Source organism: Anabrus simplex, chromosome 12 (assembly GCF_040414725.1).
Source record: "Anabrus simplex isolate iqAnaSimp1 chromosome 12, ASM4041472v1, whole genome shotgun sequence".
Taxonomy (NCBI): Eukaryota; Metazoa; Arthropoda; class Insecta; order Orthoptera; family Tettigoniidae; genus Anabrus; species Anabrus simplex.
The window spans coordinates 62,110,490-62,130,204 of NC_090276.1; the positions used below are offsets into that span (position 1 = coordinate 62,110,490).

At 40.6% G+C, this 19,715-nt stretch overlaps 1 protein-coding gene across 2 annotated transcripts in view; it reads left to right on the forward strand.

The window, feature by feature from the left end:
- LOC136884465 (proton-coupled amino acid transporter-like protein pathetic) overlaps nucleotides 1–19,715 on the forward strand; it is a 95,140-nt gene that overhangs the window by 21,182 nt on the left and 54,243 nt on the right. For both annotated transcript variants that reach the window (XM_067156655.2, XM_068229883.1), the window contains exon 2: nucleotides 18,383–18,450. In XM_067156655.2, coding sequence (XP_067012756.1) covers nucleotides 18,383–18,450 — 68 coding nt within the window. The remainder of the gene's footprint in view (nucleotides 1–18,382; nucleotides 18,451–19,715) is intronic.

Here is a 19,715-nt window from a genome sequence, read left to right on the forward strand (position 1 = left end):
GTCTTGCCATGAAAGTGTTACCATATGACCTCGATGTTAGAGACGATTTGTTGTATGAACCCGAGCAGAATAATGGAGATTCAAGTAATAAAGTAGTCAATCCCGTTGTTAAATTGAAAGTCTGGGGGGCGTGGGTTAAAGTTTTGATTGATTCTGGTAGCCAAATATCATGTATTAGTTCTCAGTGGTATGAGTCATTAGTAAAACAGGGTATTCAGTTGGAGGAAATGCCTGTTAAGACTACTTTCATCATTACGGCTGTTGGAAAGAAGTCTAAGCAAATTTGTAAACAAGTAGCTGTCCCGATCTGCATTAATAATTCTATTAGCGTTCAGATATGTTTGGTAATTCCGCATTTGATATTTGATCTTATCTTGGGATCTGACTGGTTAACGTTAAAATTGGCTCAGTTAAATTACAATGATCTTATGCTAAATTTGAGGTGGAATAATGAGGATATCAAAGTCAAGTTTGAGGAGGAAATTCAGAGGAAAACGGAAGTTAGTACAGTGTGGAGAATGAGAGAGGTTTCTAAAGTAAATGAAGAGGCTAGTGAGGGCCTGAAGTTGTGTCAGTTGTGGATTAATGAGGATAAGATATGTGGCTTGAAAGAAGCCGTAAGTAGAAATGAGTTAAATGAAATCCAGAAGGACAAGTTATATGAAGTGTTATGTGAACACGTGGAGATTTTCTCCGAGAAACCTGGTGTTACCCATCTGTATGAACATTCTTTTTCTGTGCTGGATAAGACTCCATTCAGCGGACTGCGGTATCCAATACCACACAAATATGCTAAAGCCGTAGAGGATCAAATTCAAGCTATGTTAGCAGACGATGTGATTGAATTATCAAACAGTCAATATGTTAATCCCTTAATTGTCGTGCCTAAGTCTGATGGATCAATACGTTTGTGTATTGAATGCGAGAGCGTAGTGAGAGTGTTAGGTTTGCCTGAGGAACCGCCTCGTAATGCTGAATTTTACGTCCGACTGGCACGGGAGAACCTAATTAAATCTGGAGATAAACGTAAAAGGCAACAGAAACGTAAGGTACTGGATAACTTTGAGGTAGGTGATATGGTTTTGGTGAGAGTTCCCATGTTGTCAAATAGTGAGGATAAGGTAACTAAGAAATTTTTTCTGTTATATCAAGGCCCTTATAAAGTACATCGTAAACTAGGACCCTGTGCTTACAAGTTAGCGGATGGCGAGAGCGTAATGAATGGTTCATATAACATTAGTAGTTTACGGAGATACCTGTCGTGTGAGGTGGCTGAACCGGATTGTGAGATATAGGTCAGTAACTCGGGGAAGTTGCTACTTGTTATGTCAGACTTCGAGCGGGATGAGTTTACGTCTCTATTGTGGTGGTATTTCCTAGTTGTGTTTGTAAACAAGGGAGGTGTTTATGTGACGGTAGATTTACGCTTGTTCATTGACGATGGATCATCTGTTTTACGTATGTGAGGCCATGAAATTTTATATATTTGTTTTCTGAGATGTTACAGAAGGCTAATTAAAGCTGACGACGGCAAATAATTAATTTTCCCGTATGTGCATTTCTAACTTGCAATAATTTTACCGTGAGCTTAAATCACGTGTGTATTCGAGTGAAGTGTATTGCATCCTGCTTCAAGATAAAGTTGAAACATTCGAAAGAGTGATAAAAGTGTAAATTGTTTGTATCATTTGTTTTACATGTTTCTAATGTAAAAGATTGGAAGAGAACGTGTTACTGCCATCTAGCAAAGAATGTCGGAGAGATGTGGGGAGTAAAAGGACAAATAGACACTCGGCAGAGTCTGTAATCTGAATTGTATATATATTATGTTATATTTTCTAGGATAATCTTGTTTTTTTTACAAAAGTGAAAAGTTGCTCATGTTGGGCATAATTTAGCATCTAAACCTCAAGATGAACTGAAATAACAGACAGTTGCAATAGTAAGCAGTCTAAGAGAGATATGATGGAAAGAGTGAGATATAATTAATTGTATGAAAATAATGTCGCTCGTTATGGGCAGGTAATAGAGGTATTTCAAGTCAATATGGGAGTAAGTGTGTGAGTTCTCAACTCATGTGATATTTGTTAAGAACTCATGGGGGCGTATGTAACGTTCCAGACGTTACAGTGTAATTATGTTAATTTTATTATGTGTAATTAATTCAGGAATTTAACGTCATGATATTTATTTTAGTATGTAATTGTATTATAATTCATGTTTAATCATTTGCTCACTATCATTTCATTACTTTGTAACTACGACTTGTAAACGAGGGCTGAATATCCTAATATTCACTTAGATTCTTGCGACATTTGTTTAAAATTAACTTGCAGTAGATTTCCGCTATCTTGCCACATCACCGAGGAGGGAGAAAGGACAAATTTAGACACCAAGTTCTGGGAAAGCGAGCACGTGTTCACGCGTCGTAACGTAAGCTACCGTATTTCGACCAGAATTATTCAAACTGTTCACCGACTATATTTTGAAAGGAGCGTCATATTGCCATGGATACTGAGAGAATGGACCAATAGAAGAACAGTTAATATCAGAGTTAAGACCCGTCAACTCTAATATCTGGAGTGGGGAGAGACATGTCATCTGATTGGACCACGTGTAGCGACCTGTAATGAGCGCCAGTGAAGGTTATAAAAGGGCGTGCTGGAGCTCTTGGAATCTCTTCTACTTATATCTTGGAACTTGGATCTTCTACGTGACCTGCTACTTAATCTTCTTCGTTTGATTCTGCATTAGTATTCTACAGTAATTACTTCATTTACCACGACGTGGTACTTAGAAATTCTGAATGAGGGATGTATAGCCACTCTCATCAGGAAGTACGTACAGCTCGGCTACAAGACCGGTTTGAACCAGTCTAAGTCAATAGGTAGTATTAATCTAGATAGAAATGAAACTTCAGAGAACATTTTCAGTAAAGTTGGAAGGATTCTTAATTGAGTATCCTCTCCAAATAACCCAAGGTGGTTCTTCTAACTACGACTTAGGGCTTATCTCCAATATACGGGATAAAGCATAATAGGGAGTGTTAGTTTTGAAGTCATCTTCCAATTAGTGGTGGGTGCAATTTGCAAGGCAGGAATGGTACTTAGCTGCAGATGAAGAGATCTCAAAGACGACCGATGATGTTCCCGCTACAAGGATGGAAGCTTCCCAAGGACCAGCAGAACAAGACTAAATGGTGAGCAAGCGAGTTAAAGATATTGCAAGTTTTCGCGAAGTAGAGTCATTCAATTTTTTATTAAATTCATTTTCTATTTTAAATTCAGTCTTCGTTAAACCGTCGTCATTTATATTAAATATAATAAATCGTATTTTTCTAGTTCACTTTAATCAATCTGCCTTAATTAGCCTTTTGATGTTTAATTCTCCTGCGTAATGATTAGTGCACTATCACCCCACCCCTGTGATAAGAGTCCGTCCAAGCTTGATTATAAATTTTTATCTTTAAGTCCTCAACTTAAAGATTGGCGCCCTTCGCTTGAATGGTTGCATTTCTCATTTGATGATGGTTCTCCGAGAGGGGAAGTCACAAGGTGATGCAGGAAATATTAGATTAGGAAATTAAGTCTTACAGGAAGTAGATGAATATTGTTACTTGGGTAGTAAATAACTAACGATGGCAGAAGTAAGGAGGACATAAAATGCAGACTAGCACAAGCAAAGAAGAGCTTTCTTAAGAAAAGAAATTTTCTCACTTCAAACATTGATATAGGAATTAAAAAGATGTTTTTGAAGACTTTCGTGTGGAGCGTGGCATTGTATGGAAGTGAAACATGGACGATAACTAGCTCAGAAAGAAAAAGAATAGAAGCTTTTGAAATGTGGTGTTACAGAAGAATGCTGAAGGTGAGATGGATAGATCGAATCACGAATGAAGAGATACTGAATCGAATTGGTGAGAGGAGATCGATTTGGCTAAATTTGACGAGAAGAAGAGATAGAATGATAGGACACATCTTAAGACACCCAGGACTTGTTCAGTTGGTTTTTGAAGGAAGTGTAGGTGGTAAGAACGGTAGGGGTAGACCAAGGTATGAATATGACAAGCAGATTAAAGCAGATGTAGGATGCAATAGTTACGTAGAAATGAAAAGGTTAGCACAGGATAGGGTTGCATGGAGAGCTGCATCAAACCAGTCTATGGACTGATGACTCAAACAACAACAACCAGAGGATTTCACAAAAGCCTTTCTTGTTTCTAAACTTATATGGATATTTGTTAAAAGACTTCAGATATCAAGTCTCCAAGCTCTATTGTCTTATACAACAGCAGTCATTGCACATCAACTCTAACTTCTTGCGGCACACATCAAAATTCAAATCGACAGCCTGTTTCCAGTCATTCGACTGGGTCAGGAATGGAATGATTGAAGCCCCCATCTAGGGGCAAGGCTAGAAAATGTGCCGGCTGCCGAAGCCTGTCACACTCCTCTGGGGCAATGATAAATGGCTGACAGATGAGATTAAATGTTAATGGAGAGTGTTGCTGGAATGAAAGATGACAGGGAAAACCGGAGTACGCGGAGAAAAACCTGTCCCGCCTCCGCTTTGATCAGCACAAATCTTACATGGAGTGACCGGGATTTGAACCACGATATCCAGCGGTGAGAGACCGGCGCGCTGCCACCTGAACCACGGAGGCTCTGCTCTTGTGGTACACATCAAAACTTTATATGCAGAGGGTCACATTGCAATTTTCACAATAGGTTATAGGGTTTTTCTTTACTTCTTACTCATTTTCAAAGGACAGTCACCTGTTCCATTTTTCCCATACAGTGCCTTTTGCTCTATATCCTAGGGATCAGAGATGAATCAGCGTAAAAGTTGCCAAAGAACACTATGTGTCTCTTAGGATTGTCCACACAGTCTATCGTGCCCAGAATAACACAAGCTCCTAGTTACATACACTGTCTTTCACCCTCGGTATAATTCTTTCCATAACATCGATTGAAATTGAAACGGTAAACAAGACACACATACGACCCATAACTTGTACCCGAATTGAATAGGCTTGCCTTTGATGAACTGTTTCTGGTTATTGTGTCCGTAGTATTTCAGTACAATTTCATCCACCACTAGACATTCTTCAAACACTCCGAACTGTTGAAAAGCTGCATCCATCATCTCGATTAGAGGCTGTACCTTAAAGCCCTCGTCCCTCCTGTTTTTACTGACGATCATTGTTGCAAAAATGAATTATAACCCGCCTACATCTCTTGGCCAGAGAGAGGGCGTAACCCTCTAGGTAGCCCGCTCCGCCCCTTCAGGATGGGGAATGAAAACTTTTGATGTATGCGTATGTAAATGAATATTAGTCTCGTCAACTTCAGATATTTATTTCTTGGCATGGCTTTCTTGACGATGTCTATACCTAAAAAACCAATACTCCCTTTCTGAATGTAATTTGTGGCATCCATTAACAATAAGAAACTCTACGAAACTCCTTAGTTCGTGAGAGCTGAGAGTACATCTGGGACATTCTTTTATTTACAAGATATCGAACAGTTTCCCTTACAATGTGTTCAAGCGTCTCTTCATGAAAAACATTTTCGAAGTTCCTACTTCATTCTCTTCAGTTTCACCTTGGCATTTTCTCTTATCCGGCAGTTTCATTTATTGGGTTTTTCTTTCTTCCAGTCTGCTTTCTCCTCGGTAAAGAGGCACTATTTTCTTGATTTATCGATGTAACTAGCTGGAGCAAACTCTTCTCTTTGACCACATGTTTCCGTAGAACGAGCAAAATACAGAATATAAGACTGAAATACAATTCACTGTAGTACAAGCCAAGACAGTCAAAATACCAACAGTGTTCAACTGCAATGCGGGCGGAGCTGCAGGTACTGCTAGTAACGAATACAATTATTTCAAACTCTTATGAGTTGACTACTCTGCTATCAAGATTAATGCTTTATCACGGGCGGTAATGAAGGTTGACCTTTCCTTAATATTATCATCCAATACTAGGTTATAATTCTGAAATCTCTATTCAATCACATTCATATAGTGTATTAAAGTGTCTTCGTTTACAAGTCACTGATTTTTACTGATAAGAATTTCATAACTAATCTTTGATCAATCAAAATCGCACGACAAAAGATTGAAGACAATAGAGATTTGGGGTTTTCCTGGTCTGTATACGCAAGTCATCCCTAGAGCACATTAGCCTTGATATGTTATCATAAGACAATAATCCTTCAATACACAAGCAGTCCACAGTATGATTTAAAAGAGTGACCATACAGAGCGTGTTAAGTGCACCATAGTCCACTATATTTCCTATAGTTTTATGTTCGCTAAGTAGTTTAGACAAGGCTGTCCATAGATCATTTACATCATACATACATCTTCATTATAGCCTGGTAAGCCCTTCAGCATTCAGTCTGCTGCTGCTGATGATGAAGTTTGTTGTTTAAAGGGGCCTAACATCTAGGTCATCGTCCGCTAATGGTACGAAATGTAATGGCAAATTAAAAGTCCAAAATCCTCCACTGACCAGAATTCAAAACCTGAGGGCGAAGAATGAATGGATGGGTATGAATTTAAAACAATCAGTGGATCCGACCCGCAGTGTCTCACGTGCACAGAAGCTGACACAAAACAATAGTATTACTGACCAAGGGACTGCTTCTATAGCATAATACTGAATCGATGATGCTTGTAGTCGAAAGGAGTCCAAAATCCAAGTCATCGGCCCTTCATAATTGTACTTATCGCTAGGAAAGTAGAACCACGGTATTTGTCATGTTGCGGTACTAATCCAAAGTAGCGTAGACTCGCGGTATTCCATACATTATGGTACTGCTCACAGGTAATGTAATTCGCACATGTAATACAGACCTATGGTGTTTCTCACATTGCGGCGTCATTTATAGGCAACGCCAACCTATAGTGTTCATCACATACGTGTACTAACCACAGGGACTCGCACTATTCCGTGGTGTTCCTCATATAGTGGGCACTAATCACAGGCACTGTAAAAGCCGGCAGCGCACTCTGTTGCTATGAATCACAAACCTATTTTGTAACTAACATAGTGGTACTACGCGCAAGTAAAAGCGGGTCGCTTGGTGTTCCCCGCGTGGTGGTACTAATCACAAGTAGTTTCATAGTTCTAATACAATCATCCCTTGGTCGCCCCTTTTAGTCGCCTCTTACGACAGGCAGGGGATACCGTGGGTGTATTCTTCGTCTGCGTCCCCCACCCACAGGGGGTCGTTCAGTCTGCAAGTCTCTGTGAGTTTACTAAACAATCCTCTATTTGCAACTATTGCTGTGGCCTCATTTAGTTCTATGCCTTTTATCTTTAAATCGTTAGAAACTGAGTCTAACCATTGTCGTCTTGGTCTCCCTATACGTCTATTACCCTCCCTAACAGAGTCCATTAATCTCCTAGGTAACCTACCCTCCTCCATTCACCTCACGTAACCCCACCACCGAAGCCGGTTTCATCCACCGAGTTCATTCCCAATTTAGCCTTTCATTCCTCATTCAGAGTACCCTCCTGTCATTGTTCCCGCCTGTTTGTACCAGCGATCATACTGGCGAGTTGGCCGTGCGCGTAGAGGCGCGTGGCTGTGAGCTTGCATCCGGGAGATAGTAGGTTCGAATCCCACTATCGGCAGCCCTGAAGATGGTTTTCCGTGGTTTCCCATTTTCACACCAGGCGAATGCTGGGGCTGTACCTTAATTAAGGCCACGGCCGCTTCCTTCCAACTCCTAGGCCTTTCCTATCCCATCGTCGCCATAAGACCTTCATGACTGTTACTTCGAACTTATGAATACGATATTCTGAGTCCACCCGGCTTTCACTCCCGTGGATCATTTACTGAGAGGTATAAAGTGGCAGGGAAGGATTCAGCTGGGTGGAAATGTAGCGTACTAAACAACTGATCTAATGTTATTGTTTTTACGTCCCATTAACTACTTTTGAAGGTTTTCGGAGACGCCGAGGTGCCAGAATATTGTCCCGCAGTGGTTCTTTTACGTGCCAATAAATCTACCGACACGAGGCTGACGTATTTGAGCACCTTCAAATACCACCGGACTGAGCCAGGATCGAACCTGCCAAGTTAACCGTCTGAGCCACTCGGCCCGGCGATTTTGCAAAATTTTTCCTTGATATCTTTACTAGTTAGAATACGTTTTGCATGTTTTTGCCATCGCTATTCCACTCTTCACATCCACGAAGCATCTGTTGTCTTCTATGATCCTACTTCCGAGATAAGAGAACTGTTTATTTTGATTCCATCAATCTTTATTCTGGGCTTGATGTTGCTATTCTTATTTCGTACACCCTTTCGTCTTCTTCTTATTCACTTTTAATTTGCATTGTTTGAGAGTCAAGTAGCGAATATTTAAGAATAACTTAAGTATTATATTTAAGCGGTCCGCTTATTCAATGCATATTTTATTAAATATAGTAGGCTACATGTTTCTTCCCCTAAGGGGCATCATCAGCTAGAATAAATCACACAGTATATCAGATACAAAAATTACATTAATAGATCGGTAGGACAAATTAAATTAAATGAAATGTCGTATGGCTTTTAGTGCCGGGATATCCCAGGACGGGTTCGGCTCGCCAGGTGCAGGTCTTTCTACTTGACACCCGTAGGCGACCTGCGTGTCGTGATGAGATGAAATGATGATGAAGACAACACATACACCCAGCCCCCGTGCCAATGGAATTAACCAATTAAGGTTAAAATCCCCGACCCGGCCGGGAATCGAACCCGGGACCCTCTGAACCGAAGGCCAGTACGCTGACCGTTCAACGAGTCGGACAGGACAAATTAAAATACACTTTTATACACAAGGATATTTAAAATAAAATATTTGCAAACTTTGTTAAAATTTCAAGTCATATATTCAATAAAATTGATGTGAATTGTTCATTAAAATTCTTGATGACAAAGTCCGTGGAAACTAACATTTGTATTCATAAAATTGTTTGAGACTTTCAGATAGAACTCGTAACAGTTTGTTAGTTTTCAGCTACTGTTACAATATGAAGAAGAAAAAACTCCACAGCCTGTTCCCAGTAATTTGACCGGGTCAGGAATGGAATCGAATGAAGCCCCATCTAGCGGCGAGGATAGGAATTCTGCCGGCTGCCGAAGCCTATCACACTCCTCTGGGGCAATGATTGATGAATGACAGATGAAATGAAATGATATTGGAGAGTGCTGCTGAAATGAAAGATGACAGGGAAAACCGGAGTACCCGGAGGAAAACCTGTCCCGCCTCCGCTTTGTCCAGCACAAATCTCACATGGAGTGACCAGGATTTGAACCACGGAACCCAGCGGTGAGAGGCCGACGCGCTGCCGCCTGAGCCACGGAGGCACTACTATTACAATATCCTCATTAATAATTATCACTATCATCACCATCATCATCATCTTGGATCTTAAAAAGAAGTGCAGTAAGAATTATACGCAAATATAGTTTGACCCAAAAGTCCGTTAGTATTCACTAACAGTGCCTTTTCTGGTAACGACAACATGCCACGATTGCAGGCGCATCTGACGCCCTCTCTCAGGACAGCTCGTTTTATACCGTACACGAATCTCATGCGGCATCAACTGACCTGTTTGTGCACTCGTTGTTGGAGTCAATAAAACACCATGCCATGTCAAGCATGTGTGGCCATTTATACCTGTCGTGCTGCTGTCCAGCGCCATCTGTTGGGCATTTTATTTTGGTGTCATTAAAGCCCGATGTCATGTCAATAATGTGTGTCAGTTATTACCTCTCTACCTCCAATATTCCGCGAAGTATTACCTTGTCAAATGTTAACGAACTTTTGGGTCACCCTATACTTCATCGCCAAGGCTAAAATGATGCCAGAGTAGGGAAGAAAACGAAGAGGATTGAATGTAAGCATAGGGAAACAAAACTTATTCAGGTGGACCACTTCAAGTATTACCACATATATTCTGCCAGGTTGGTAGTACACTAACAAGAGATGTTCGCCGATCTTGCGTAAACTGTTCATACCTTAAATGAGCCAAGAATTGAATTTTCAAGATCCAAGTTCAATAACCGAACAGTGTCAGATAATTTACGTGCAAATAGTAACTTTAGGAAATATCCTGAACTTAGGTATTACGCTCAATCGTTTGTTCGACTTCCGTGATTGCTTCTTCTTATCTCTTAACGACAACAATACTAGCTTCCGAGTACTCATGAAGAACAATAAGGGCCACTGATCTCTCGCTAAATAATAACAGATAACACGATCAGCATCCACGGGGGAAATGCAAGTCAGGTAATTAAACAAAGATTACATAACTTGAGGAAAGTTAAACGTGATTTATTCGTGACTAAAGATGTAAGAAGATTATTCATTATGTAATATTTTTAGGGTCATGTCATGTAATAAACTATATAAAGACACTCCAACGCGCGTTTCGAAAGGTACCTCCATGCAGATTCTCACCATCACCCTGCCCAGAAACATGGTATCCTTACAACTCTAACTACCAGGGCTAGGAGGATTTATGAAGTGTCTGCTCTACAAGAGGAAATATTAACAACTTGAGAACCACCTTTGAGAGCAACTGTTACAGCAAAGCTTTGATGTCTACAATTCTGAAACCGATTCATAGTCGAAAGTCTGTTGAGAAATAAAAAGATGTAAGAGGAACTGCTTACCTACCTTACATACGAAACACGATGGATAGTATTGCTAAAATCTTACATAGGTACAATATACGAACTGCATTCGGAACTTCAATACTACGCACAGTTCGCCTAAATTGCAACAACCGGGCATCTACAGAGTTCCCTCTACTTGTGACAAGGTTTATGTTAGGCAGATGTACTCGCAATAAGGAACATAATATATGTATCAGACTCAGGTACTCGCAATAAGGAACATAATAGATGTATCAGACTCAGGTACTCGCAATAAGGAACATAATAGATGTGTCAGACTCAACCACCCTGAAAAAAAAAAATCAGTTGTTGCTGATCATAATTTAGTACGTGGTCATGATGTCATGTATTATATGGAGTGGATGTTCTTGCTCGTAGGAAACAATATAGCCCCAGAATCATCAGGGAGGCGGTTGAAATACGTAAACAATCAGATGATTTCAACCGTGATACAGGCTACATCCTCGGTGAATCATTAGATGATCAGAGAGTGATGCTTCACTGCTGCCATTCATTGTCTCTAGCATGGGGCTAAAATGACGACCCTATTACATCTTAGGGCACCATTTTAAGTTCTTAGTTGCTTTCTCTTAGCAACCATTGATGCGTCGTGTTTCTGTTTTCTTCTGATGAAGAAAGGCAAGGTACCTTTCGAAACACGCGTTGAGTGTGCTTATATAGTTATTACATGGCATCAACCCAAAAATATTACATCATGGATTATCTTCAGATGGTGGTATTAATCGCACGTAACGCCGACCCATGGTCTCGTGGTTCTAATTTCATCATCCCTTGGTCGCTCCTTTAATCGTCTCTTACGGCAGGCAGGGGATAACTTCCCTGGTAAGAGGATTGGAGATATGATGCTGGTGACGTATTGTATGTTACGAATACCTTGGGTCGGAGAGGATAAGGTATGAAGACACGCGCTTTCTAAGGTCTCTCTGACGGCATTGAGGAGAGGAAAACATTTATCGGCCATCTGATAAAGACACTCCAAATGAAGCACCAGGCTACTAGAAGGACGTGCTGAAGGCAGAATACCTACAGAACGACCTAGAACAGCATTCCTTGATATCATCAGACAAGGACGACTTTCTCAAGGAATCATATAACTAGCTGAAACAAGGCAGCGAACACACTACTTCTATATTGCCCACCGACCTTTGGGCTGAGGAGATGATGATGCTTGTTGTTTAAAGGGGCGTAACATCTAGGTCATCGGCCCCTAATAGTACGAAATGTAATGACAATTTAAAAGTCCAAAACCATCCATTGACCAGAATTTCAAAACGTGATGACGAAGAATGAATGGGTGGATCCGATCCGCAATGTCCCACTTTCCCAGAAACGATCGTAAAACAATAGTATATACTCACCAAGGGGCTGCTTCTAAAGCACAATCCTGAATCGACGATCCTTGTTGTCTAAAGGGGTCCAAAATCCAGGTCAGCGGCCTCTCATTATGGTACTTATCGCTAGTAAAGTACAACCATGGTATTTGTCACATTGTGGTACTAATCAAAAGTAACGTAGACTCACGGTATTCCACACATTATGGTACTACTCACAGGTAATCATTATGGTACTACTCACAGGTAATGTAATACGCGCATATAACGAAGACCTATGGTGTTTCTCACATAATGGCGCCACTTATAGGCAACGCAAACCTACGGCGTTCCGCACATAGTAGGTACCAGTCACAGGCAACGCAGGCCCACGGTGTCGCTCGTATAGTGGTACTAATCACAGGCAACGTAAGCCCGTGGTGTTCCGCACGTAGTGGTATTAATCAGGGGTACTGTAAATCCCATCCTGATTCACGCTCTGTTGCTACTGATCACAAACCTATGTTGTACCTAACATAGTGGTACTACTCGCAAGTAAAGGCGACCCATGGTGTTCCCCGCGTGATGGTACAAATTACAAGTGGTCTCATGATTCTAATTCGATCACACCCCTGGTCGCCCCCTACGACATGCAGGGGATACCGTGGGTGTATTCTTCGTCTGCGTCCCCCACCCACAGGGGGTGAGATGATGATTATGCAATAGTCTCAGGTATATTTCCATTGCACATGTTGATATCATTACACCATGACCTACTATTGTCTCACCTGGAAGGTTGTATGATGCTCCTCAGGTCAATGAAGCAAGGCCACCTGCTGTATGTTATCTCTCTTGACGTGATTCGCTATCACAATCAGAGTGTCAGGCAAATAAATCATGACGTATCATAAGACTGGTCTTTGTTTTCAGAGATAAAATAATCTCGTCATACAAGATTACAAAAAGAAAAATCAAAGTCTTTCAATGGATTATGCGTCACAGAGTAACTAATTCTATAGACAGCAAACCTAGAAACAGAAGTTCAGATTTCACTTAAGATTACGATAACATAATGTATAGGTTCTCAATAAATGAACCTCGAGATTCAACCCTTTGAAAATTAACGTCTTCAAATTTAGTTACTTGCTTGATTAGCAACGTGACTTTCCTTTTAAGGCACTCGCAGCTTGAAGAATTTACCAAAACAATGAAAAATGAACGAGAGAGAATATGAAGTGTAGCCAGTTTTGTCTCATGTTTTAGTCGTTGGAGTAACTGGTTCAAGAACGTGTTAGGCGAACTACAATCTATCATCAATCAGTCATCACTGATCTGCATCTAGAGCAGTCTCCCAGGTGACAGATTCCCTATCTGCTGTTTACCCAATCTTTTCTTAAATAATTGCAAATAATTTGGAATTTTTTGAACAACTCCCTTGGTAAATTATTCCAGTCCCTAACTCCTCTTCCTATATATGATATTTTCCCCAATTTGTGTCCATGGATTCCACCTTCATCTTCATATTGTGATCTTTCCTATTTTTAAAAACACCACGCACACATAAAGTCTAAAAATACTGCCTTGAGGAATACCTAGTCTAAGCCGTAATTTATTTATCCATTTCCGTACATACATTTCCACTGATATTTGAATTTAGCGCGAATTTCCAGGTCACGCCACTAGGAGCGCCCCTTGCGAATTGTCTCCCATTTTAATAAGGCTAAATCCGGAAGTGTCTCTACTATTTGACGTGGGTTATGTTCAAGGTCTCTCCTCGTTGCTTCTCATAGTTCCATGCCAACTAAACCTCTTCGCTGATTTCCGAGAGCAACCGAATGTTGAAGTCAACATTACCGCTACGTGCGCAAACATACGGAGCCAATTAAAGGAATAGGCTCTTGATAAAGCATTAACTATTTCTACGGGGCATGCTAAACGTTGCGGCACTTGCTCCAGATCCTTAAGAAAGAAACAATAAAAAAAAAAGAAAAAATCAGGCAAGCATCTCAAATGTTGAAAACATCCTAGGAATATGAGCTACGAATTTTAGCTAAATAAAATATAATAAAGCATGATAATATATTTAATTATTCCTAAAAATTACAATCCTCTTCTTAATCATCGTTATCCGGTTGATTAGATTAGCAGTTTGCCTTTTTCTACCACTGTTTCACTTAAGCCCTTATAATTACATTCGGTGTGGACATTTTAAAAAAAAATCAAAAAACGCCTGAGGGTATTGAACCAAGGAATACATTCCAGAAATAATTATGTAAATAAGTTTATTTGGCTAGGATTTGAATCAAAAGGAAACGAGTGAAGAAACAAGCCATTTTAGGCTGTTCTTCCGGAAATAATTTTCGATTTTTTTAAAAAGTTTGATAGAACTACCTTTCCTGCCATTTGACTCTTCAATATTCGCCACAATTAAGGAAATTGCTTAATTTTACGTTTTCCGTAGTTTGGGGGTCCCTACTTTGTCTGCTAAGAAATGTTTTCAACAAAAGCAAAAAGAAAACGTTTCCGTTTGCGAAAATCAAATTATCATAAATATGTCCCCCGTTCATGGCCATCCATCAACGGCTGCTAATTTCAGATGACCACCAGCGCGGTTGCTAGGTAACAATCCCTTACATCACTACCTGCATGGTTGCTAGGTAACAATCCCTTACATCACTACTTGCATGGTTGCTAGGTAACAATCCCTTACATCACTACCTGCATGGTTGCTAGGTAACAATCCCTTACATCACTACCTGCATGGTTGCTAGGTAACAGTCCCTTACATCACCACCAGCACGGTTTCTAGGTAACAATCCCTTACATCACTACCTGCATTGTTGCTAGGTAACAATCCCTTACATCACTACCAGCACGGTTGCTAGGCAACAATCCCTTACATCACTACCTGCACGGTTCCTGGGTAACAATCCCTTACATCACTACCTGCATGGTTGCTAGGTAACAATCCCTTACGTCACTACGTGCATGGTTGCTAGGTAACAATCCCTTACATCACTACCAGCACGGTTGCTAGGCAACAATCCCTTACATCACTACCTGCATGGTTGCTACGTAACAATTCCTTACATCACTACCTGCGTGGTTGCTAGGTAACAATCCCTTACATCACTACCTGCACGGTTGCTAGGTAACAATCCCTTACATCACTACCTGCACGGTTGCTAGGTAACAATCCCTTACATCACTACCTGCACGGTTGCTAGGTAACAATCCCTTACATCACTACCTGCATGGTTGCTAGGTAACAATCCCTTACATCACTACCTGCATTGTTGCTAGGTAACAATCCCTTACATCACTACCAGCACGGTTGCTAGGCAACAATCCCTTACATCACTACCTGCACGGTTCCTGGGTAACAATCCCTTACATCACTACCTGCATGGTTGCTAGGTAACAATCCCTTACGTCACTACGTGCATGGTTGCTAGGTAACAATCCCTTACATCACTACCAGCACGGTTGCTAGGCAACAATCCCTTACATCACTACCTGCATGGTTGCTACGTAACAATTCCTTACATCACTACCTGCGTGGTTGCTAGGTAACAATCCCTTACATCACTACCTGCACGGTTGCTAGGTAACAATCCCTTACATCACTACCTGCACGGTTGCTAGGTAACAATCCCTTACATCACTACCTTCACGGTTGCTAGGTAACAATCCCTTACATCACTACCTGCATGGTTGCTAGGTAACAATCCCTTACATCACTACCTGCACGGTTGCTAGGTAACAATCCCTTACATCACTACCTGCACGGTTGCTAGGTAACAATCCCTTACATCACTACCTGCACGGTTGCTAGGTAACAATCCCTTACATCACTACCTGCATGGTTGCTAGGTAACAATCTTTTACATCACTACCTGCATGGTTGCTAGGTAACAATCCCTTACATCACTACCTGCATGGTTGCTAGGTAACAATCCCTTACATCACTACCTGCACGGTTGCTATGGTTACATTTTCGTCACACGTTTTGTCGCGCCACGTAACACAAGTTTTCGGAAGACCTCCAGCCATAAAACATATTTATATCAAAATACGGACATTCTGCTTTCATATTCTTAAACATGTTATGGAGTTCGTGAAACAAAATACTTCTCTTTTGCGTGGAATCTATGCATAAAGAGTTGAAGAAAGCATACCGCGTGTCTTCCAAATAATGTACCATAAAGACAAAAACATGTGAATTAATTGTTCTTTATATTTACAATATTTTCTTATCCGACTTTACATAATCTTGTCGAGGAACTTTCACTATTCCAAAGTATTAACTATGAACAGATTAAGCTCGAAAGTTACTGTTTAAATAATATTTTATAACTTAATTATTTAGAATCTCTATATAAAAATGAATGTATGTATGTACAGTAAAACCCCGCTTAACCGAACTTCGCTAAACCGAAACCCGGCTTAACCGAAATGACGGCGAAAATTAAATTAATAATTTGTGAGAACGGTACTTAAAATCGAGCAAGCAACACAATATTCTTATCCCTACCCCAATATTCCAGTACCCCGTATACGTTAACTTTTTACCCACTCATTATTTGTCGTCACAAGTGGTACAGCACCTACTCGCAAGCATTGCGAGCAGATAGTTCAAAATAAAATGTCCGATAGTATGAAATAAATAAATAGTTCCTACTGTTTGTCCGAAAATATTTCTTAACCGAAATGGCTCTGTCCCTTTTACTTCGGTTAAGAGGGCTTTTTCTGTATGATTGTATGTATGTATGTATGTATGTATGTATGTATGTATGTATGTATGTATGTATGTTCAAACATAGTTCTAGAAAGCGTGGATCAATTTCAACCAAACTTGGTACACATATGTCTTACTACCTAAAAAAATACTATAGGGGTAAAGACACTCCAAAGCACCCTTAGAGATAGGGATGGGGAGAGGGTGAAATGTAAAAATGATCGAAAACGATCAACATTAGCGTCGAAATGAATAATGGCACTCCGGAAGCCGCATAAGTCCGAGTTCAACCCCACCGATATGGGTTAGAACCCTACGCTGCTTTGTTTGTTTCGTACACCTAAAACCAAACCAAACCAAACCAAACCACATGGCACTACAGCCCTTGAAGGGCCTTGGCCTACCAAGCGACCACTGCTCAGCCCGAAGGCCTGCAGATTACGAGGTGTCGTGTGGTCAGCACGACGAATCCTCTCGGCCGTTATTCTTGGCTTTCTAGACCGGGGCCGCTATCTCACCGTCAGATAGCTCCTTAATTCTAATCACGTAGGCTGAGTGGACCTCGAACCAGCCCTCAGGTCCAGGTAAAAATCCCTGACCTGGCTGGGAATCGAACCCGGGGCCTCCGGGTGAGAGGCAGGCACGCTACCCCTACACCACGGGGCCGGGTTTCGTACACCTGCTACTTCCAATTTCCCGAAATTTATTATGAATATTATGGACAATTTTATGCTCGAACGTCTACACCCAGGGATCTGTCTTGAAACCGTCTTTGCGATTTTTTTTTACTGTTGTACAGAACATTTACCGAGGATTAGGGATATGAAATGAAATGAAATGAAATGAAATGAAATGAAATGAAATGAAATGAAATGAAATGAAATGAAATGACGTAGGGCTTTTATTGCCGGGAGTGTCCGAGGACAAGTTTGGCTCGCCAGATGCAAGTCTTTCGAGTTGACGCCCGTAGGTGATCTGCGTGTCGTGATGAGGATGAAATGATTATGAAGACGGCACATACACCCAGCCCCCGTGTCAGCGAAATTAACCAATTATGGTTAAAATTCCCGACCCTGCCGGGAATCGAACCCGGGACCCCTGTGACCAAAGGCCAGCACGCTAACCATTTAGCCATGGAGCCGGACAGGGGTATAAAATATAAATCTACGACAAAAGGGAGAACAGTAGTGGTAACTGTAGACAAGAAATTCAACGAGAAAAAAAAATGGATATCCGATTTCTTGGTGTAAGGTGCTAAAATCGTCAACGATAGACCGAGAAGTGTGTGTGGAAGAATCGATGAGCACAACAAAAGATTTCCGCGACGTTGCATAAGAGGTAACCTTTAAAAAGGGCCTTTATGTCATAGATTTTTTTTTTTGCTAGTTGCTAATATGAAAATGGGAAATGACGGAAAACCATTTTCATGGGTGCCGACAGTGGGGTTCGAACCCACTATCTCCCGGATGCAAGCTACAGCTGCGCACTCCTAACCGCACGGCCAACTCGCCCGGTATATCATAGATTGCAGCAAAAAGCAACCTTATTTGGAGATTATTAAAACCGTCGCCCACTTTATTTTTCAGATCTCTTGATGATTTTACTGAAATACTGCCACTTTATTTCTATTTCAGATGGGAGAGAAAATGGAGAAAAATGCAGAGAACACGAAGTCACAGTCATCACTTAACTTTTCATCCACGTAAGTTTGTTTGCATCACGTATTATTTATTTACTGTAGTTCTGCATTCTCTAGTTATAAAGAATAAATATTTTTTGTGAATAAATTAATTCCATCCCCTTGTCTACGGAGAATGGGCCCTGGGACCGCTACTGTAGCTGTGAAGGCCCTTCAGGAACTCTGAAATGCGGTGGCAAAAGGGGCTCTGGTTAAGACGCAGTATGTTGTTATGCGCGTTACGTACCAAAATTAGTTTTAAAAAAAGCAATGTAAATTTAAATCTTATAGCAGTTGTATAGTATTTTTAGAAATGATTGCACATATTATATATGAATTGATTATGTGTGTAAGTACAGAAGATATTATGAGTAGAATTTTGTAAATACTGTAATATAGGATGAGTTATGTTTAATAGAAAAATTGTTAGTATAAATTGCGTAATACTGTATTTTTTTTTGGAAAATGCCTCCTTTTCTTTTTAAATTTAAAATTTAGTGCTTGAGAACAATGTATTTTTGTGTATCATTTGCCACCGAGGTAGACGCTTCATTTGCAAATCAAGTATTTTGACTTGATTTTATATATAACAGAACTAAATCTTAATTACAATCCGTATCAGCAAATACAACCAATGAGGTGAGAGGACCAGACGGATGAGCTCTGGCTTTCTGAGCCCATACAAGCTCAGGCCGGTGGCATTTGAAGGAGCTCAAACACACCCAGAACACAAAATTCCAGCACCTCGGCGTCTCCTGCTCAGTTTGGTGGTATTTGAAGGCGCTGAACACGTGTTTATTGACATGTAAAAGAACTCCCAAGGGACAAAATTTCGGAATCTCGGCGTCTCCGAAAACCATATAACTATTTAGTGGGACGTAAAACCAACAAAGTTATTCAATTCACAGGCTGGTTGGATCCTTTAATATCACCACCAAAGGTTATGCAGTTATAGGAAAACCGCAATATCCAATGATACTATAATGAGATATAGGCCTACAAGACTTAAGTACTATTGCAGAACCCTATGAATAGCACCTTTCATAACATTTCACAACATTCAGACGTACTAGTCGTGTTCCTACCGACATTATTCATCCCTGCCATTACGTTAACCACAAAACTATTGTTCCTGTAGAGTTGGCCAATGAATTGTATTTTCTTTTCCTTACTGTTGCAAGTAGAGTTCTTTCCTCACCTTCTTCTAAGAATTCCTTCATTTGTGAGCCTTGCTGTCAATGTTTTCCATCCTTCTCCAGCGCCATATCCCAAATGCCTCCAGGCGTATC